This window comes from Rhododendron vialii, chromosome 4a (assembly GCF_030253575.1).
Source record: "Rhododendron vialii isolate Sample 1 chromosome 4a, ASM3025357v1".
In the NCBI taxonomy this organism is placed as follows: domain Eukaryota; kingdom Viridiplantae; phylum Streptophyta; class Magnoliopsida; order Ericales; family Ericaceae; genus Rhododendron; species Rhododendron vialii.
In genome coordinates, this window is record NC_080560.1 from 41,004,118 (window position 1) to 41,025,959 (window position 21,842).

The 21,842-nt window shown below is 39.1% G+C and overlaps 2 protein-coding genes across 2 annotated transcripts; one reads left to right on the forward strand and one right to left on the reverse strand.

Moving 5' to 3' along the window:
* Positions 1 to 381: 381 nt before the first annotated feature.
* LOC131322080 (ISWI chromatin-remodeling complex ATPase CHR11-like) lies at positions 382 to 11,204 on the forward strand. Its single transcript, XM_058353218.1, has 25 exons — positions 382 to 679; positions 2,959 to 3,090; positions 3,177 to 3,283; positions 4,408 to 4,520; positions 4,903 to 5,000; positions 5,166 to 5,345; positions 5,450 to 5,671; positions 6,315 to 6,449; positions 6,535 to 6,817; positions 6,893 to 6,966; positions 7,151 to 7,371; positions 7,461 to 7,548; positions 7,641 to 7,734; positions 7,822 to 8,010; positions 8,102 to 8,133; positions 8,240 to 8,316; positions 8,409 to 8,498; positions 8,579 to 8,648; positions 8,763 to 8,817; positions 8,898 to 8,956; positions 9,035 to 9,200; positions 9,592 to 9,770; positions 9,874 to 10,089; positions 10,596 to 10,667; positions 10,784 to 11,204. The coding sequence occupies exons 1-25, from the start codon at positions 467 to 469 to the stop codon at positions 10,802 to 10,804; spliced, it is 3,186 nt and encodes a 1,061-aa protein (XP_058209201.1). The 5' UTR covers positions 382 to 466; the 3' UTR covers positions 10,805 to 11,204.
* Positions 11,205 to 12,177: 973 nt separating this feature from the next.
* LOC131322081 (serine/threonine-protein kinase PBL27-like) lies at positions 12,178 to 21,188 on the reverse strand. The gene is made up of 5 exons (XM_058353219.1): positions 20,640 to 21,188; positions 19,733 to 19,948; positions 19,303 to 19,488; positions 13,809 to 14,200; positions 12,178 to 13,291 (listed from the first exon to the last, which is right to left on the reverse strand). Exons 1-5 carry the CDS (start codon positions 20,764 to 20,766, stop codon positions 12,698 to 12,700), a joined length of 1,515 nt encoding a protein of 504 aa, XP_058209202.1. The 5' UTR covers positions 20,767 to 21,188; the 3' UTR covers positions 12,178 to 12,697.
* Between the last annotated feature and the right edge of the window lie 654 nt (positions 21,189 to 21,842).

The window sequence follows — 21,842 nt, forward strand, 5'->3', positions numbered from 1 at the left end:
ATCTGGCCGTTGTCGTTCATCTCGGCATAGACGACTCGAATCGAATCGAACGCTTACAAATCGCATATAAATTTAAACTGTCTATCGCTCTGTTAAGTTTCAAGCCGTCAATTGTCGAGATGAGCGGCCACTCTGCACCGCTTTGATGACAGCATCCCCCATTCCGTCCAGACCATCAAAGTGCCGAACCACCAAACCAAAAGGGCACAGCCACCTCCAGCCACTGGTCCCCGACCATTAGCGGGAAAATTTCCACCTAATCACAAACAACTGCGCGGGAAATCCTCATTTCACTCCACTTCTAAACAGCCCCAAACTAAAAAAACTAAAAAAGCATTAAAAAAAACAAAAAAAAAACACATGTAAATACCCCCACCCCATCTTGTACCTGCCCTGTAGCTTCTAAAGTCGGCATCCCCTCTCTCTCTAATCTTCGCATTCGCTCTCTACCCCGAAACCCTCGACCATGGCGAGACCGAAGGATTCGTCGGACGACGTCTCGGATTCGTCGGAGGAAGAGCAAATCGACGGCCAGGTCAACGAGGAGGAGGACGAGGAGGAGCTCGAGGCCGTCGCGAAGACGGCCGACTCCACCGACGACGAGAAGCCTCCGTCGCCCGGAGACGACGCCGCGGATGAACCAGAGGAGGAGGACGGCGACGACGAAGCAGACGAGGAGGTTTGTTTGTTTTTGGTTTTTTTTGTGGAAACGACGGGCCGTAATTTCAATTGCTGCTGACGTGTGCTCTTCATTCTACCGTTCGTTATTGTCCGTTATTACGTGCTTTTGTGGATTAATCTTGATTTGTTTTACACTGTGCAAAAGTTCTCATCAAGATTAGGGCTGATAAGTGAACCAAGTTACTTAATTTTCAGCTTGTGTTCGTTTGTTAAGAGCTCATTTTGTTATGTAAATAAGTAAGCACGAACATTGTTTTGAGCTTGTCAAACTCTCAAACCAAGCTCTAACGAGCTAAGACTCGGCTCGTTCAGCTTATGATAGATTAAAAAATCCATGCCACTCGAGATGGGCTCGTGTTCTGCTCGACTAAAGCTTGTTAGAGGTTGGCTTGTCTCATAACATGTTTTGAAGCTCGTTAAGTTTTCAAACCAAGTTTGATCAACTGCTCGGCTTGTTTGGCTTGTCTATTTCCCCTAATTGAGATATTTTGAACGTCTTTAAGAAAACTATTCACGAGAAAAACGTGATTTTGTTATTCAATTTTGATTTGATTGGATTCACTACTACCGGAAATGCCCCGAGAGAGAGGGAGTATATAATACAGGTTCAATGTGAGTTATCTGGTTCAGGGTGTGGTGCGTTTGCTAGGGTATTTGTTGCATACTTTCAGTTAGGCTTGATGGTTTAGGGTTTTTGGTAGTTTCAATGGAGTTTCTGTCGTTGGACTATTCTGCAAAGCAACCGACAGCTTATAGATTTTACCTATTGAATTGTAACTCGGGAAGCGGAGTTGCTGCTGCTGATCAGCACAACACAAGAAGGATAAAACTGTACTAACTCGGAATGTATTAGCATACAAACTGCCAATGGTGTCGCCAGATGCCCTAATTGTTATTTTTAGGGATCCAAATTGTTCATTGAACAAAGGAAACGGTGTATCGAAATTTGACAGAACAGCGCTAGAAAGTATGTAGTAGGATTGCAGTGGTCCTTTTGCTGTTGCATGGATTCTACTAATCGAAGTGACATTTCATGTGTGATTTGTATTGCACACTTCCCCACTATCTGCAACAGCATTAGTAGAAAATTTGTTTGGACTTGTGAATGGTATAAGAACTATGGAAACTTGGAAGGTCTTACAGAATCTGGTCTGCTGCTAATTGCAACATCATTGTTCGAATTTCTGTTTGGCTTTGTGAACGATAGGCTAACTAGGAGAACTTGGAAAGTCTTACAGAATCCGGCCTCCAATTGGTTGCAACAGCATTGTTAGAAAATCCGTTTGGACTTGAGAATGGTAGAGGAAACTTTGAAAGTGTTAAGAGAATCTGGTCTCCCATGAGTTAATGTACCATTTGTACTTAGGAGGCTGAAAGAGAAGTATCAATGTAAGCAGAGAAAAGTATCAGGAGAAGGAGAAGGAGAAATATTCTTCATATGCTTTGTGCAGAACTAAAGAGCTTATGATAATGGACATTGCCATATTGGGGTGGCTGTGAGAGAAAATTAGGGAGTGGTAGAAAGATAGAATTGTCGCTGCAATCATATGACCCATGGCACAAATAAATGATTTTTCCCGTGCGACATGATTACACCATGGGTCAAACATATGTAAGATGGCATCCAATAGTGTATTTTGGCATATGATATAGTTTTCATGAATGCAGCTAGATATATAACAATGAATTGCTTTCATGAGCAGTGAAAACGCATAGAGATTAGAGACTGAAGCGCTTAATAACAATAGGAGTAGAAATATCGGAGAAGTGAAGATTGAAACTCAGGAAGTACCAAACAATGGGCACTCTCGTGATCTAGGTTCAGAATAAGGAGAGAGAGGTTGAAAATTAACAATGGTGTCATATAGTTGAGTGATGCTTGAGGAGATAGATGGTTTTGTTAAGAAGCAACATGTAAACAGAATCAGTGTAGACACGATAAATATGCTATAGCTGAGATAGTTGTTTCAAAACCGATTGAAGGTAAATCAAAGATCGTTTAACCATGTGTAATGAAGAAGAATTGGGGGAATGGAAAACTGAAACTTGATGGGGAGCAGTAAAAAAAATGTTTTGTAATTATTTGATTTTATGGAGCATGTAGCTCTTGATAGAATGTTAAAAGAGGTTTCACTTTACCTAGCACAATAGATTGGGAGGCAAGGGTTTGGTTTGGTTTGTTTATGGAGATAGTCAACTAAGTTCCTTAAGTCCCCGTTGCTATGATGTTTGAATTTGTTGGTTATGTGCCCTTTTCTCGTATTCTATCTCTTCCAGGATGAGAAGGCTGTGGATATTAATGTAATTGGAAAGCGTGAAAAGGCTCGACTAAGAGAAATGGAGAAGTTGAAGAAGCAGAAAATTCAAGAAATTATGACGGCACAAAATGCTGCCATTGACGCTGACATGGTGCGTTACCGTGGAGGGTTCCTACTCCAGATTATGTTTCAGTTTCTGTTTTGTGGAGTGTGGTAACTTAAATCTTGAAATGGCAGAACAAGAAGGGGAAGGGGCGCTTGAAGTATCTCCTGCAGCAGACAGAAATATTTGCTCATTTTGCAAAGGGTGACCAATCTGCCTCTCAGAAGAAGTCGAAGGGAAGGTATAGTTGATTCTTTCCTATTTACGTCAGTGTCAGATCACCTGGTCAATAACACAAACAAAGATTCCCTATTCATGTGATTTTACATTTTATACAAGTAACATGTATAAAATGTCGAAGGGAAGGTATGGTTGATTCTTTCCTATTTACCTCAGTGTCAGATCACCTGGTCAATAACACAATCAAAGATTCCCTATTCATGTGATTTTACATTTTATACAAGTAAAATGTTAGGGATTTGCAGCAACTCCAGAAATCCGTCTAACTTGTGTTGCTTTGATGGGTATCCTCGCAATGCATATAAATCATTTTTTATTTTTTTTTGTGGCGTTGAAAATTGTACACTTAAACCAGTTCTGGATGTAGTTACCGAATTTTGATTTGTTATATTGAAAAGAATTATGGGGTGAAGAATGGGCTAAGCTTTTGCAACCCTGTATGGAAATGGTTAATTTTCTTGCCACTCCAAGCCAAGGGGGGCACTAACCTTCTAAAAAAAAATGAAAGAAAGAAAGATGGCCAAGGAAAAGAAAGGTTCCTATGTACGCCCTCCAGCAAACCCCTCTTGGCATTTTTTCGCCTCACTCCTCTTTGGATTTGTTTGCCTCACTAGCTTCTATCATCTTCGAATCGTAATTCTCATATTCTGCGCCAGGAAACCCCATAATATGGCTAATGCAAACATTCTTAATTCCACACTACGATACTTCTACCTCCAGCCCCTTCTTTTTAGCAAAGCAGTAGCTCCCCTCCGTGGTCACTACCAAATCTGAAAATCTTGCCCTCTTGCTCCTTGGGGTCGATTGACACCACTGCAGACACTTACTTTTTGTGCTGTTGCATTCCTTTCCTCCTACTGCTGCCCATAAAATGCCGTGGGCCTCGGGTTCACACATGAAAAGGTGCCCATTTGGCCTTACTGCTGGCCCAATAGGTTTCCCGTACTATTGATTTTTTTCCACTTTATTTATGGAATTTGCTACGAAATGAGAATATTATTTTTTCTTCGTGTACATGTTGGGGAACTGAATGCTTTTGCTAGATGTTCAATTCGTTTTATGAAGAGAGGTTCTTTGTCAGTATCTTGATAATCTTAACTCACCATGCATTTCAATTTTTCAAAGGGGTCGTCATGCCTCAAAGCTAACTGAAGAGGAAGAAGATGAAGAATACCTTAAGGAGGAGGAAGATGGTCTCTCTGGTTCAGGGAATACACGGCTGCTGGTTCAACCTTCTTGTATAACTCTCTCCCCTCTCGTCTACCTTTTTTTTTTATTCTTCCTTTGTATGCATCTCAAAGCTTTTGTTCGGTATGACCCTCATACCGCGCTGACTTAGGTTTTTTTGCCCTTTGCTCCATTCCGTGCCTGCAATTTAGAACTATTTCCCTTAGTTAATCTTGAAAAGTCGTTGACTAGCCTATCTTGAAAACTTGTAGCTCTTAATAGCCGAAGGGCACTATCTGACTCGTTATCATTTGGTTTCAAGTTAATACGTTAAGTCTTTTTCATGATTTCTACTGCAGTGGTAGGAAGCTTGCTTTTATAGTGTCAATGTATTTTAAGTTGAGGTGTCATTTTATGTCAAAGTGATCATGCTTTTGTACATCTTTTGTCCAGGTATTCAAGGAAAGATGAGGGATTACCAACTTGCAGGATTGAACTGGCTCATACGACTATACGAAAATGGTATTAATGGAATCCTCGCAGATGAAATGGTATGTGTAACATTGTCTAGAGTATTGACTCCCTTAGTTTAAGCAATAATGTCGAAGTGTTCCCCACTTCAAGGTTTTCCCACTGTCTCTGATATGTGATTTGTTGTCCTTGTAATGGGTAAGTTATCAAAGGAGATATTGACAATTCGGTGTCATGCTGTGTAGGGCCTTGGTAAAACATTGCAAACAATCTCCTTGTTGGGTTATCTGCACGAGTTCAGAGGAATAACTGGTCCTCACATGGTTGTTGCTCCAAAGTCTACCCTAGGCAACTGGATGAATGAAATCAAACGTTTTTGCCCAATTCTACGTGCAGTAAAGTTTCTTGGGGGTCCTGATGAACGAGTGAGTTATTCATGTTATGCTTAGTCATTGTTGGAATACTTTACCGATATTGTGGTTGTCACTTTGTGGATTCTGACTTATGCTGTCAATGTATGTTTTTGCAGAAGCATATTCGGGAAAATTTGCTGGTTGCTGGGAAGTTTGACGTATGTGTCACCAGTTTTGAAATGGCAATTAAAGAGAAATCTGCTTTGCGGCAGTTTAGTTGGCGCTATGTTATTATCGATGAAGCTCATAGAATCAAGAATGAGAATTCACTTCTTTCAAAGACAATGAGGCTTTACAAGACTAATTATCGCCTCCTTATCACCGGGACTCCACTTCAGGTATCAACTTCGTACGTTTCTCTCCAGTGATGTGGACACTTTCCTGTCACCTTTTGCTCACAATGACTGTAGGAGGGCAACTTGTCGGAAACATTCTTTGAAGGCTTGTGGTATTGAGTTAGGGGGTGTGTGATGAGGGTGGCTTCTAAAAGGGACTATATAGGTTTAATGATAGTGTGACGCCACTCATAATCTGGAATAACAGACCCAGAATTAGTTAGCTTTATTAGGATGATTTGGTAAAGTAAAGACAACTAGTTGCTTCATGGGTGAAAAGTATGGTGTCTTCCTTTGTCAGACAGCCTGTGACTGAAGTATCTACATTTTGTTGTTGCCATTGGAGGAAGAAAGGAAACATCACAGTTTATCAATTGCGCTCGCACACTATAATCCTTTTATTTTTAATAGGGTACTTGTTTACTTGGTTACCATGTCCTTGTTTATTAGTGGTAACCAGTGTTGGTTCATTGAGCGTTTGTTTTGAACTTCATTGAGCATTTGTCATGCTATAGTTCATAGCTCTTAATTTTGAACTTCATTTTCTTTGTTCTCTTATTGGAGTTAATGTAATGTTTCATCCTGCAATCTGTTCTTGTCCTTCGTTTGTGGGTTAATGGTGTTTGTATCTCTTTACAATCTGCAGAACAATCTCCATGAACTCTGGTCTCTCCTGAACTTTCTTCTACCAGAGATATTTAGCTCAGCGGAAACTTTCGACGAATGGTTTCAAATATCTGGTGAAAATGACCAGCAGGAGGTTGTTCAGCAACTTCACAAGGTAAATTCCTTGGCTTTTAATTTTTTAGTGCTAATTTGTGGTACTCCATGATAACATTGCTGTCTCTCTCTCTTTTTTTTTGAAGGTTCTCCGGCCTTTCCTTCTTCGAAGGTTGAAGTCAGATGTAGAGAAGGGTTTGCCTCCCAAAAAGGAAACAATACTCAAAGTTGGTATGTCCCAAATGCAGAAGCAGTACTATAAGGCCTTATTGCAGAAAGATCTTGAGGTTGTAAATGCTGGTGGCGAGCGCAAGCGTCTTCTGAACATAGCGATGCAGCTGCGTAAATGTTCTAATCACCCATATCTTTTCCAAGGTGCTGAACCTGGCCCTCCTTATACAACAGGAGAGCATCTTATTTCAAATGCTGGTAAGCTTAATCTCTAAGACCTGCATTGGTGCATCTCTATGGTTATTTAGGCCTTATTTAAATATTACTTTGCAGGTAAAATGGTTCTTTTGGATAAGTTGCTCCCAAAACTTAAGGAGCGCGATTCAAGGGTCCTAATATTTTCACAGGTTCTTTTCACCTTTTTGTCTTTAAGAGAATGCGTTTATAGTGCTTTTCGTATTGGCTGTCTTTAGGTGCGATCATCGGTACACCATACTTGCTTCACATGTGTGCACTTTGATGGGTTTCTCTTGCTATTTCTAGTAGTATTTTTAATGTGATGGAGATGGAACTTACCATTCTATAATCCAGATGACCAGACTGCTGGACATTTTGGAAGACTATTTGATATACCGTGGGTACCAGTATTGTCGGATTGATGGGAATACTGGTGGAGAAGACCGTGATGCTTCAATTGACACATTCAATAAGCCAGGAAGTGAGAAATTTGTTTTCTTACTATCAACTAGAGCTGGAGGACTCGGGATCAATCTTGCTACTGCAGATGTTGTGGTTCTGTATGATAGCGACTGGTGAGAATTGTTTTTGTACTCATCTGGTTATTTTAAGGAGTCTTATGTCATCTCTCAATCTGACGGCTCTCTTCTACATTACTTTTTAGGAACCCACAAGTTGATTTACAGGCTCAGGATCGTGCTCATAGGATTGGGCAAAAGAAAGAAGTTCAAGTGTTCCGCTTTTGTACTGAGGTTGGCTTGTTTCTGAACTGTATCCTGGATACTTTGTTTGCATTTTTTTTATATATCAAAATAACTGTTTTGTCCAAATTGATTACAAACAGTATACAATTGAGGAAAAGGTGATCGAGAGGGCTTATAAAAAGCTTGCTCTTGATGCTTTGGTGATCCAACAAGGGCGATTAGCAGAGCAAAAGAGTGAGTGGTTTCCCCTAGTGATTAAGTCATCACGATAAATTTGCGCGAGTAAAATGAGTTGATAATCACTGGCTTCTTTTTCGGCAGCTGTTAACAAAGATGAGCTGCTGCAAATGGTGAGGTTTGGTGCTGAAATGGTTTTTAGTTCCAAGGACAGCACAATAACTGACGAGGATATAGATCGGATCATTGCTAAAGGAGAAGAGGCAACTGCTGAGCTTGATGCTAAGATGAAGAAGTTCACAGAAGATGCAATCAAATTCAAAATGGATGACAGTATGATAGTTATCTGTACTTAGTAAATTAAGATTTTGACTTCATGCATTTTGCAATTGGTGCTAAGTGCAACTTCTCTTGGTTGGTGCAGCTGCTGATCTGTATAATTTTGATGATGAGAAGGTACAGGTGTTCCAGAATTGTCTGAACTGCTTTATGCATTTTTACTTAATGTTTGTCTGAAGTATACTGTTAATTAATTGTTTCCTTTGCATTGATATTGTTGAAGGATGAGAACAAGATGGACTTCAAGAAAATCGTCAGTGATAATTGGATTGAACCACCGAGACGAGAGAGGAAGCGCAAGTAATAGCCTGTTTCCATTTCCCTCCTATGGTGTCATTTATGTCTCTCTTCTCTAATCGGTGGTTGATAATCAAAATTGTTTCCCTCTGTAGTTACTCAGAATCTGAATATTTCAAGCAAACAATGCGCCAAGGTGGTCCGGCAAGACCAAGAGAGCCTCGAATCCCTCGAATGCCTCAGTTGTAAGCTCTTCTTGAAATCCATACCTTTAGACTAGAATTTGCTTCTGGAGCTGTTTTACATATCTTACCTTTGTTTTCAGGCATGATTTTCAGTTTTTCAACACACAGAGGCTAAGTGAGCTGTACGAAAAAGAAGTGCGCTATCTCGTGGTGTGTAATCTCTTAAAATCCTATATCTTTTGTTTAGGCTTAGATTTTCTTAGTTGTACTCTGTAGAAGTCTATTGATTCTTGGATTCCTTATTTTACGATTTGCAATTGTCAGCAAACAAATCAAAAGAACCAGTTAAAGGACACAATAGAAGTGGACGAACCAGAAGGTATGATCAATACCCTTTTTTTTATGGTTCCTTCCATCTGTACTTTCTCCAGTACTCCTAATTGACTGTTGATCCTCTAGACTTGGGAGACCCCTTGACTGCTGAAGAGCAAGAAGAAAAAGAGCAGCTATTAGAGGAGGTTTGTGCGAACATAACACAATGTATTTTCTGTTATTCTTCTAGCGTTGTTTTAAAGTTGTTTACCTGTGGCTTGTAGGGTTTCTCAACTTGGAGCAGAAGAGATTTTAATACTTTCATTAGGGCTTGTGAGAAGTATGGCCGGAACGATGTAAAAGGTATAGCTTCTGAAATGGAAGGGAAATCAGAAGAGGAAGTTGAAAGATATGCTAAAGTTTTTAAAGAGCGATACAAGGAGTTAAATGGTGAGTATGAATTATTCCCATGCAATCACAAGTTTGTAGGATAATTCCAGTGTGCTGTAAATATGTATTAATCTTTGTCTTCAATAATGATGCTCCGACTTAGTGATTCTCACTCTCGTCCATGCCTTGATCTTTTTATTCTTTGTTTTAGTTCCCATGATTTTTTCCCCTGCCCACCCTTGTGGTTGACTGAGAATGCAAAAATTTGTTTTGGTATAATTTTTCCGGTGGTGTAATGCGAATAGCCTTTCTTGTACATGTGATTAGACTAAGAAGAAAGTCATAATTGTTAGGTTAAACTTGTTTGAGTTAGTTGGATATCATTTCAACCTTCTAACTTTGAAACATCGAATCTGTTTTTTGCACTATAATGTAATTTTCTTGTATCCAGATTACGACAGGATCATCAAGAACATTGAAAGAGGAGAAGCTAGAATTTCTCGCAAGGATGAGATAATGAAAGCAATTGGGAAAAAGCTGGATCGGTACAAGAACCCATGGCTTGAGTTGAAAATCCAGTATGGTCAGAACAAAGGGAAGCTGTACAATGAAGAATGTGATCGTTTCATGGTGAGCTTTCCCGTAAATACTTCTGTGGAATGCCTCTGGGCTGTTATAATTCATCATTCGTATGAATCGTATGTAATATTAGTTCACATTAAACTTCATACAGATTTGCATGATTCACAAGCTTGGCTACGGGAACTGGGATGAGCTAAAGGCAGCATTCCGTACATCACCCTTGTTCCGTTTTGATTGGTTTGTGAAGTCTCGAACAACTCAAGAACTTGCAAGGAGATGTGATACCCTCATTAGGTTGGTGGAGAGGGAAAATCAAGAATTTGATGAAAGGGAGAGGCAGGCCCGTAAAGAGAAGAAACTTGCAAAGGTTAAATTGATTCTTCTCTAATTGAGCGCACGCACAGAAGATAAATACTCTTTTCACTAGGACCCATCGGTTTTAAGCTAGTTATTATTTCTAGCTGATGGGTCTAAATTTCACTTCTGTTTTTCAGATTCTAGAGAGGAATTAGAGAAGTTAAAAATATATATACCGAGTATGAAAAAAGTTAATTAACAACACGAGAATCAAACATTTTTTCAGCTTATTTTCATCTATTCTGAACTTTTTTCAACTTGGTCCTTATTTCTTAACCTTTTTTATTATTGTTGTGACGAATCAAGAATTTCTAAAATGTTGACCAGAAGCTAAAAGACGTCCACTAAGGATTGAAATAAGTAATAACTCTTAACAAAAAGAAAAAGTTAAAGACATCCCAAACACGTATATTCCTATTGTACTGGCTTTTCCCTTGGTTAAATTCTGTTAGTAAATGTTTATTTCGTACGTATCTCCTGAGCACAACACTATCTAAACGTGCCTTGGCAACGCAGACTGCTGAGGGCAGTCCCCCTTCAACTTTAAAGAAGCGGAAGCAATCGACGATGGATGACTATGTGAGCTCGGTATGAACATCTTTCCCACAAGGAGAATACAATTTGTTCGTTTCTCTTGAACATGATTGGTTGCTAGCTGGTGGATTACAAATCAATAAGCTGATTGTCTTTTTTTTTTTTTGCAGGGGAAGAGGAGGAATAAGTAGGAAGCTACCATCTGTTCTTTCTGAAACCTTTGGTGCTATGTTCAAACCCTTAACTTATTAGTCCAAGCAATTGTATTTTTGGTAGTTTAATCTCGGCTTGCCTTCAGTTATCGATTTGTCAGGCCGAAGAGAAGGGTAAGTAGGTGTTTAGATCATAGTGTAGTTTTTTTTACCCTTACAAAGAGTACAACCACTCATAATTCGTATTGGCAGCTCACCTGATGGAATGTTAGGTGCTGGGTCTGGGTCTGCTCCATTGTTGTGTTGTGCTAGCTGTTTAGGAAAACTCTGTTCGCAGAATTCATCTTGGTGTAATTTCCTCGTTACACGTCGTATTGTAATTCCCAGAACATACTGGTGGTTGGTTCTCAGTAGTTCCGTGCCCGGTTTGCCAAAGAAATCTCTCTCCCTCTCTCTGTGGTAGTGTTGGTCAAATTCAGATTTTTATGTGGCAAACCGAACTTGTACGAAATTGCATGTGTAAAGGGACTACTAAATCGAGTGTTATGCACATCATACAGAGCAACTCGACTCAAGCTAATACAGAACTAACTCAAGAAATTGTCTCATGAGGAGAAAAATTAAACTAAATAATGAAAATTTCTTATACAGGGGAATTGATAAATATTTGACCTCTTAAGCGGACGAAGATGATCAAGACAAGCCTGCTCAAGTTGAAAATACTCCACAACGATGATTAGAAACATTCCCAATTGGCAAAAGCCGGACTAGTCTTTTGGGGAAGTTTTGCTTTTCGACATTCATTAAATCTCTTGACGAGCTCTACGAAGCGGACAATTTAGATCATCAAAACTGACCCGGCACAAGCCTATTAAATCTTTTGACGAGCTCTACGAAGTGAACCGGCACAAGCCATCTCGCATTTGGCAACAAGAAGGATTTACTCATCTTCACTTTAGAGCAATTAGATTGGCTATCACTTTGCATGGTAGAAAATGTTTACGAATAACTTCCAGCTCTGGTAGATACCAAGTTTATACAGTAACAGCATGCGTGTATTGCTACAATTCAAACCACTTTAAATGCCGGAACTGTAGTCAGACTTGAGCAATATATTCCTTGTGTTGTGTATTTTCTATTGTTCTCTTTTGATCCTAACCTACTTTGTATTTGTACTCACTTCGTATCTACTCCTTGAAACAACATTTCATTTACACCCAGCAGTTGGGTTTCCCCAACTGCCGAGAAGCCATCTCCTTGAGAGGACAAACTGCACGCAGCAGTTGGGTTTCCCCAACTGGCGAGAAGCCATCTCGTTGAAACGACATTTCATTTACACGTACCACAGTTTCACAGGCAAGTCAACCACACATGATGTGAGAGAGAGAGAGAGAGAGAGAGAGAGAGAGAGATGGTGATCAACTCCCTTCGTATAAGCCGGAAACTTGACAAGCTCAGAAATCCCATACACATGATCGAAGACTACTAAATACAAGGGGGCATATAACAACTGAAGAATGAGATACCCAAACTAAAGCCCAGTAAATTTCCCCACAATCCCAGACACATACATCTATATATGGGACCCAACAAAACATCTTCCAAAAAAGCTATAAATACATAAATATTAGGCAGTACGGTACCTGCGAATGCCACAATTACATCGCTAACCCATTTCGATACCTTCTGTAACTCTCTCCTCTTCCCTTACACCAGATAATTGATGCAATTTAGTTTCATAGTGAAGTTCGCGAACGGCATTTAGGACAACCAACAGCAGTCAAAGTCAGACAACGACGATTATTCCCGGGGGCAAACTCGGAAACCAGAACAGAAAAGGATGGCATCACAAACTCTTCTTTCTTCATGGTGACCCTCAGACCCGTATAAGCCTACCACGACGCACATTACGTCTTCGTCTTTTTGACGCAATTACTCGTTTGTAGCATCAAAGCTACCCATTGCATTTGCCCGTTTCTTCTCTCTCCAATTCTCTCCCCAAACTTTCGCCTCTGCAACTGCACGTTCTCTCTCAAGATCTCTATTCCTCGGAGTCTCTCTAGCTCTACCTGCGCTGACATGACTCTCTCTCTGAGAATCCCGATTTTCTACGTCATCCAAAAAACCCCATTTCCTCCCGGACCCACCACCAGTATCAACCCTACTTAGCTGACCCAATTCCCTTCCGGAGTCTCTCCGTCTGAAGTCGGGAGAATTTCTATGGTTAGAAGAGGGCGATCCATGGTGGCTATCAACCCCGTCCGCCATATTCCTCCTGTCATCCCTGCTCCTAGGAGTAGATACTTTACTCTGAGAAGAGGGCGCATTTGGATCGTAAGTTTGGGAGGCTAAATATGTCAAAGCAGTCACAACATCCCCTATTAGAGGCCTTGTAGCGGCTTGTTCTTGCAAACACATGGCTGCAACAGCAAGCGCTTGGTAGAGTCCTCGCATTGGATAATGACCTTTTAACATTGGATCTGCCATTTTGGGAAACTTCCTTCTATCCTTGAACAGTGGTCTTGCCTACGAGTCAAAATATCACAAGATTAAATAAAAAAGCAGAATGCAAAAAATCATGCATCAGTAAAATCAAAAAATCATGCACCAGTAAATGTTACTCCCTCCATTCGGTATTCTTGGTCCACTTTGGGAACAAATGGTTTACAAGACGCAATATTTGCGTTCATACTTGTACTGAAAGACAGCTGATTCACATTTGGAACTCTTTCACGGGAAAAGGCAAAGTAATTAAGTATATGAAAGACAAGAAGAAAATGCAGTCAAGAAGCTAAATTTATTTGTTCAGAGTCACTATGATTTTCCTTTCCAGAGAGAAAACACTGCAGGAATAAGAAGGCTGTGATTTGTCATGGATCTATGGAGGGATTTGCGGGAAAATAGGAAAATATAAAGAAAAGATAAGAAGCTAATAAGATTGGAGAAGCTAAATCCATCTCTCTAGATCAATGTGACTGCCCATTCCTCTGGTATATCTTTCCAATAATCCATAATACAAAAAAAGCCAAAGGTAATCACTTACCCATGCCACAAGGTTATGCTCTCCAGGTTCCCGGGTATTGTCAATAGCCTTCCGTCCAGTAATAAGTTCTAGAAACACAACGCCGAAGCTATAGACATCAGACTTGAGAGTGAGTTGACCTGTCATAGCATACTCAGGAGCACAGTAGCCATATGTCCCCATAACCCGTGTGGAGACATGCGTCTTATCACCAACTGGACCCAGTTTTGCGAGCCCAAAATCTGATAACTTGGGATGATAGCCCTCATCAAGAAGGATGTTAGATGATTTTAAGTCCCTGTATATGACAGGAGGGTTTGCCTTGTCATGCAAATATTCCAGCCCTTTTGCTGCACCTGCTGCGATCTTCATCCTTGTATTCCAGTCTAGAGGCTCTTTGTCCGGGGGAAGATCTGAAAATGGGTAATCAAATGAGGTAATGAGATAGGTCACTAAAACCACACTAATTAGAAAACATGAGCTACATATGCAAAAGGACGTCTAAAAAAAAAAAGGCAATTCCACTGGAATAAATATGGATTAAATTATCACTGATAACCAAAATGTCCAACGATAATTGTTTCGGTCAAGGTCTACAAGACAGATGTTTGGCTTTCGCAGAGGAGATTATGGTGAATAAAATTTTCCTTATCCCATGAGGACCATGTTCTTTGACAAGCAAATGTTGTGTCACATCAGGATACTTCATAGCTGGTGTTATAAGGTACCAGAACCATGCCCTCTTTTTGTCCCCTATTAATTCGATTTATCAGAAATTAGGAGATAATGCCTGCATCTAATACTAGTAACCATCAAAAGAACTCGGATGGAAGAACATAAACTTATTTAGCTGCAGGAGTAAGTGTTGAGCACTTGAGCTAGATTTCTAATTGTAGCCAGTCTCCATCTCCTACTGACTTTTACGCTAATATTAATATTCCTGGAGTGGAAATTGACGAACACCTCAACATGTTATTTACATCCACTACGAACAAAATGGTCAAGTTACTAATCATTCTACCTGTGACAAGGTCTGCCATCTAGGTCAAGGGTCATTCTCCCAATTCCCAAATAAAAGTAGCAGCCATATATGTATGCGTTTTAAGGATGGTAAACATCCAAGGCGAGACTTAACGAAATGATCCAATCCAAACTGCCAACCCCGCCGAAAAAATGGGTGATATATAACACAATACATAAATAACCACACACAAAAGCACAAAGGTTAAAGAAGCAACTTTCCTTTTCCAACCACGGATGCATAAAAAGTCATTTACTCTTATCCTGAAACCATAAAAGTTGACAGGAAGTCCTACAATCAGGTACCAGTTCTTGTTGTTAGTACCTTTCAAGACAATGAAGCATTCTTTGAAGGTGAAAAAGTCTAATTGAGATTTCGGTCAACAGATAATTATGTCAGCTAAACTTTGGGACAAAGAAATAGGTATTGATGAAAGAAACCCAACTGAGTCTCGGATTGGGTTCCAAGAAGAATGTCTAATAAGGAACATGAAGGATTGCCGTAGATTATTTATGTTAAATTATAGAAATGTTGTGTTACAGTTTGGTATGCGTCTCTTTCATTCTGTCTTCTCTATTCAGTTGGCTCGGGGGAAAATAGTGTTGATTGTGTATGTGGATGATATCATTATTGCTAGAGATGATCAGAAAGGTATTGATGAGCTGAAACAATTCTTACAACGTTAGTTTCACACTAAAGATTTGGGTAAAGCTACGATATTACTTGGGTATTGAGGTAGCAAGATCCGGGGAAGAATTAGTCTGTCTCAAAAAAAGTATGCATTGGATATTCTAGAGGAGACTGGTTTATTGGGAGCGAAGCCTTCGGAGACTCCTATGGATCCAAAAGGCAAACTTTGTGTTGAGCAGGGGAGATATTTCCTCATCCAGACCGGTACTGTCGCTTAGTGGGCAAATTAAATTATCTCACCAATACACGTCCTAATATCTCATTTGTTGTTAGTATGGTAAGTCAGTTTATGTCAGCTCCTCATCTTCCACTGTTCCACATTGGAAACTTGTCTTCGTATTGTGAAGTATCTTAAGGCTAATCCTGGACGTGGTCTATTTTATCGTTCAAATGGTCATTTGCGTGTTGAGGCCTTTATCGACGCTGATTGAGAAGGATCACCGTCTAATAGACGGTCGACAACTGGGTACTGTATTTTTGTCGGTTGCAATCTAGTTACCTGGAAGAGTAAGAAACAAACCGTAGTTGCAAGATCTAGCGCAGAGGCAGAGTATCGCGCCATGGCTCATACTATGTATGAGGTTGTATGGTTGCGAGCTTTGCTCAAGGAGTTGGGATTTGGCGTGCAGTTACCTATCCCTTTGCATTGTGATTATCAGGCGGCAATACATATCGCTTCGAATCCGGTATTTCATGAGAGAACCAAACATATCGAAGTAGATGGAGGTGTGTTGGTTACTCCCTTTGGGCCTACAGGAGCTCAGTTAGAAGATATCTTTACCAAATCATTGTTTAAACCACATTGAGAGTTTTTATGTAACAAGCTGGGATCCTGTGATATTTATTCTCCATCTTGAGGGGGAGTGTTAGAATAGTTTAGTCTTTGTCCCACATCGGTTAGTTGAGTTATGTAACTAGTCACTGGATAATATAAATAAAGTACTCTTGTGTTAGGGTTAATTAACACCCTATACACTTTTCCACTCTCTCAAAAACAACAGAGCCTATTAAAAGGACTCTAAGCATGATCCTTGAATTTAGTTTGGGATGAAATGGAATTGATTTCTCTTAAGTATTGGCATGCATGTCTTTACTTCTCCCTATATGTAGATTTCTTGGATTCCTTAGGTGCGGATTCATAAGGTTCTATCCTTATGTTTAATCGTCCTGCATCAATGCCACAAGCACAAAGAGTAATCCTTCAACTAAACATGTAGTATTCCGGTACCCCAATATAGGCATACGTGGCAAGGAACTTTCATGAACTTCTTAGCAGTTTAGCTTTTTTGAGCGCGAAAGACGGTTACGGGTTTGCTCAGATAGGTGTGTACCCTAAACCTTAAACAGGATTCTATGTCTTCTGAAGAGAAAGAGAAACAAAAACAGAAGCACAAACCAATTACATATAGATCATGTCAAACACAAGATTAAAGCTTCAAATCCGTATGGCACATTGACAGAAACCATATTTTATGAGAATAAGCCACCAATTCAATCAACTTTCAGAGAAGAAAGCTGACCACATGTTAAAATGAAACCAAAAAGGAATTTTGTTTCACAAGTCACAACGTTTTATAAGCTTCTGCTTCTGATCTCCAATAAAGCAAGAGGCACCATGCTGTTGCTTACAAACAGTTAATGCCTGAGACGTAAACTTCCCCTATTCACACCCTTGAACTCCATTACCAGAAAAAATCTTGCACAAAAAATTAATAGTAACAAAGTTCTTTGTTTTTCTCCTGCTAAACATAGCCACTTGACTCAAATGCTTTCAACAAAATATTTTCAATACAGTTCTTATTTATCAATTTGGTTGATCGTGCCCGCATCCATTATAAACAAACATCTAGCATGCTTCAATGTGGCTCAAATGGTTGAAGTTATTATCATGAATCTTGCAAACAGTATGCTATCATCAATTTCTAGGCCACTTCAGCATGGTAGAACTTAAAGCTAGCTAGTTAATTCACATTCGGTCAGATTGTATAAGTGGATACTGGATAAAAATGTCTAGTCTTTAAAGAGGGAACAATAAGAACCCTCTTATCGATGACAAGGAATGTTCCACATCAACTAGCATCAAACATTCATGATTCAGCTGTTGGTACCGTAAGCCAAATTCAACTAAAAAATGAAATTAACTCTTCCACTTCTCCAAAAATGAAACAGAAGATTGAGAGTAGCTTCCACCATATTATTTTGTGGTCCAGTGAAGCACATACAAGGACATCCAAATTCCAATTGAACTCAGATTTCTATCGAGCAAATTTTCAGTGTTAATAAATGCAAGGATCCATTAACAGTATGTCAATCTCAAATCACACTGCCCTATTCTCTCATCTCCCCTTGCCCACCTGGTGCAGTGTTTTTCTAATGAATGAGCTTATCTATTGCCTGCCACCATAATATGCTGTAGAAAATTTGTCCTTTCTTTGTAAGCCAACACAAAATTGAATTCCACATTTAACCATCCCTATTAGAAGTGCCATGCCTGCACCTCGTTCATCCCTCAGATTTTGATAATTTACGAGAAACCTACTAGTTTGGGCAATACATTTTGGAAGTACCAAATGGACAGTTGGAGGTTCACTCCTCACTAGAGAGCGTCAGATGCATCACTAGGTGCAGTAATTATTCAGTGGTCTTGAAAACATCCGTCCAGGAGGGATCACAGCCACCCATTCAGTGTGTGTAGGTTCCTCCTAAATGGGAGGCTGTGATAGCTCGTGGACCCAGGTCCAGGACCACCAAATAAATATTCCACTAGGAGATATCAGGGAGAGAGATGCAGTATAGTCGAGACAGAGACTTCAATCTCTAGTAAGTGTCTGCTATGAGCAACCCCTATATATGGAAGTGAGCATATGGCTGTATTATTGTGCCAGAACGCTGCATCTCTTTCGGAAAACTGCCAGAGTTTCCAGGGCATATCTAGGTCATTTCAAACATCATTTGGCCAGAACAAAGTCAACATAAATGTGCTCAGTTCATAGGCCTTACAGGCCGAAGACCAAGAACTACTTCCTCTTTTCTATGTTGCCAAATCAAATCTCTCTTTATAATTTAAAGCATTGCAGCCACCAAGGATGGAATGGCAAATCCGGAACCACGGAGAGATAATGCTTAATGGCTTTTGGTTTTACACTGCTTCACAGCCAACTAGAATAATATGGAGATACACAAGTACTAAATAGTTACTCAATTAGCCACGGTCAACCCATGTTTTCATGTAGTGAATTATATTAAAACCCATAGAAACACTTAAGAATCATGCAAACTTAAAAATTCTTGAAGAAAGAAATTAACAGTCTGTGTGGATTCTATAGTAAACTTAAGTCTTGGTAAGCTCATAAAAAAGGTGCCACTGATCCCCGTTAACACAACACGAAGGATATGTTAAAGAAGAATCAGACCCAAGTTTTAATTACTATGAACAATGTCGAAGACCTAAATAATAATTCAGTTAATCACTTACCAATCCAAAGTTTTCACACGTCCAAAGACTCCAAACCAAACCAAATCAAACTAAACCTTGTCTCTCAATTCCCAACTGATGTTCTCACGCAATGAGTAATATTACAACCTCTAGAACAATTTAAGAGTTAAGAATCATACCAAATTATAAATACTTCTGAAAAACAACATCGAAGAATGTAATAGATACTAAAACCTAGTCTTGGTAAGCCAGCATTTTCTTGCTTCATGTCCAATCGTTTAATAGCACAAGTAAACGCCATTGACGAAGATAAATGAGCATCTCATACCAAGGATGAATAACTGGTTAATAAAGACAAGCAATCTAACCATGTAAATGATCCTCCAAGGATCCCAATGGCATAAACTCGTAAACAAGGAGCCGCTGGTCCCCATCAGCACAATAACCAATCAAATTGACAAGGTTTGGATGATGCAAGAGGCTAAGCATGAGAACCTCAACCAAGAATTCTCTGTTTCCTTGAAGGCCATTGCGATCAAGCTGTTTCACGGCAACTACCTGCAAATACAATTGTCTCAAACATCCAAACATCAATAAAGTGCATAAGAGATACTATAACATAGCATACATATATCACAAATGAAAGGCTAGGAGGCAAAATCCACGAAAAAGTGCTAGTCCATTCAATCCTTCAAATCTAAATCCTCAAATATTGTGCGGACAAAACTCAACACAAATAACAGAACAAGAATGGCTTTAGAAGTCAGACATTTGTCTTTTAACGTATGGGAAAATGACCTACCTGTGCTGTGCTTTCTAAGCGTCCCTTGTAAACACGTCCGAATCCACCTTCACCCAGAAGACATTCTGGTCTAAAGTTCTTTGTGGCAGTGGCGAGCTCACGAAATGTAAACGTCTGTGCTGCGATATTTGCTGTCGGTCCATCTTTTTGAACTGCTGGTTCTTTCTTAGGATCCTTCTTGGGGTCTGAACCACTTCGCGACTTTGATTTGTCTAAGAACTAAGAGAATTAGATACAATACGGTGGAACGCAAACAAGGAATGAATAGTACAACCACCTAGACCTAGTTGTAGAAAATAGCATAATGCCTACTTACTTTGATGGTCCTTGCAAGAACATTACTTGACCTTAATGTTTGTATGTCAAATAGGCATTTGTCAAGCAACATTTCATAATTTGCTAAAAGCCTACTTCCAATTTCAGCTGATTAGTTGACTGGGAAGTTTAGACAAAAAATATTCCTTTCAAAAGCACTTCAACTTAAGCAAAATAAAGGAAACAAGAACAATTTTACAATTCAAACACAAGCAAAAGTAGATCTCAAACACATATCCTCCAACACCATAACTATGCAAAATCAAACAGAATACTAGCAATAAACAAATCCCAGAGAGGTAAAACACTGACAAGAACCCTGGCAAACCCCAATTCATCGAACACCAAAATTACACAAACAGCCGTGGATTAATCAGATCAACCCAACAGAAGAGTTTAACCACCACACACCATCCAAATACCGCAAAAAAAAAAAATTTAAATAAATAAATCAAAAGCATACCCACGACTCAAAACAAACAATAACACAAAACCCAATTCATCAAAAACATATCTTTCTAAGAAATCATTGTCAAAACCCAAGAAAAAAAAAACAAGAAAAAAACAAAATAAATAATAAGGTGCTACCTGAGCCAACTCTGGTCACATGGTGACTCTGAGCAGTTGATGCATCCTTAACCTCCTTCTTTCCCACTTCCTTCACGCCATTTCCACCCTTCTTTGATGATCCAAAGCATGGAAAACACCCACCCATGTCAAATCGACACAAATCAAACCAAAACCCAGCTCCCCAAAAGTTTGTATCTTTAAAAATATATCCTCATCAAAATCTCAAAAACCCATCTCCGTAGAGAATCCGATCGTCACTCCTTTCTCTCTCTAGAGTCCTCGCTGGGTAAATTTCAGCCATTAGTCACTTATCAATGGTCTCCAGCTAGATCAAGAAACCAAAAAGAAGAAAACCCTCTCCTCCCAAAAAGCAGATCACCAAATCGAAGAAACTGATGGTTGAAGAGAAGGTAAAGAGACGAGGGGGAAAAGAATTACATACAGGAATATACTCCACTACTAAAATATGTGTAAACAACTATATATAACTGTTTTCACGAAAAAAAACTATATACCCATAATTGTATATGCGTGTGTATATATGCGGATGCGGAAAGACACAAACCGTGGCTAGGGATGACGGATGGAGTTTAAGATAGCTTTATATACTGTCTATTGAGGTGGTTTTGGACAAGGAAGTTGAGTAAATTTTTTTTTGTTTTTATTCATATTTATTTATTTATTTTGCATCAAACTTCGAAAAAATAAAAAATTATGATCGAAACTCGTAAATTTTTGACTTATTTTTGTCTTTTTTAAAAAAGTTCTGAGTCTCAATCAATTTTTTTTTTACTTTTTCGATTCCTCTCAAAAAAAATATGAATAAAGTCATTTTGACTTATTAAGCCAAAACAAGAAGAATACGGTTTAGAAAAAAATATTAATAACCGGATGTTCAGATTAATTTGCTCGTAATCTGGAGAGTTTAAAAATTTTATGAATAATGTGATAGAAAATAAGGCCCTATTTCAGCTAAGCTATAAGTCGTAGGAGTACTACTTTTTTGTTTTGTCCTTATTTAAAAAAAATGATTTTTAGTTTTGCACTAAACTTTTATATATTATTGGTTCGTCTTGTAGATGGGAATCGAAAAAGTTTAAAATTATGACAAAACAAGTATTTTTGATATATCCAGAAAAAACAAAAAGTCTTTTTCTTGCATATTTCTTTAATCCTCTCGTCAAGACGAACTAGTATTAAATAAAAATTTGGCACAAAACT

What these genes read in the sequence shown, in the direction of transcription:
- LOC131322080 (XM_058353218.1), top strand. Translation starts at nt 467, where the DNA reads ATGGCGAGACCGAAGGATTCGTCGGACGACGTCTCGGATTCGTCGGAG. An exon ending in CTGCCATTGACGCTGACATG is followed by an intron (nt 3,091 to 3,176) that starts GTGCGTTACCGT and finishes TTGAAATGGCAG; the next exon opens with AACAAGAAGGGGAAGGGGCG. An exon ending in AAGAGCAGCTATTAGAGGAG is followed by an intron (nt 8,957 to 9,034) that starts GTTTGTGCGAAC and finishes TGTGGCTTGTAG; the next exon opens with GGTTTCTCAACTTGGAGCAG.
- LOC131322081 (XM_058353219.1), bottom strand. Translation starts at nt 20,766, where the DNA reads ATGGGTGGGTGTTTTCCATGCTTTGGATCATCAAAGAAGGGTGGAAAT. An exon ending in TGTGACCAGAGTTGGCTCAG is followed by an intron (nt 19,949 to 20,639) that starts GTAGCACCTTAT and finishes CTTAGTTCTTAG; the next exon opens with ACAAATCAAAGTCGCGAAGT. An exon ending in AGCATAACCTTGTGGCATGG is followed by an intron (nt 13,292 to 13,808) that starts GTAAGTGATTAC and finishes TTTGACTCGTAG; the next exon opens with GCAAGACCACTGTTCAAGGA.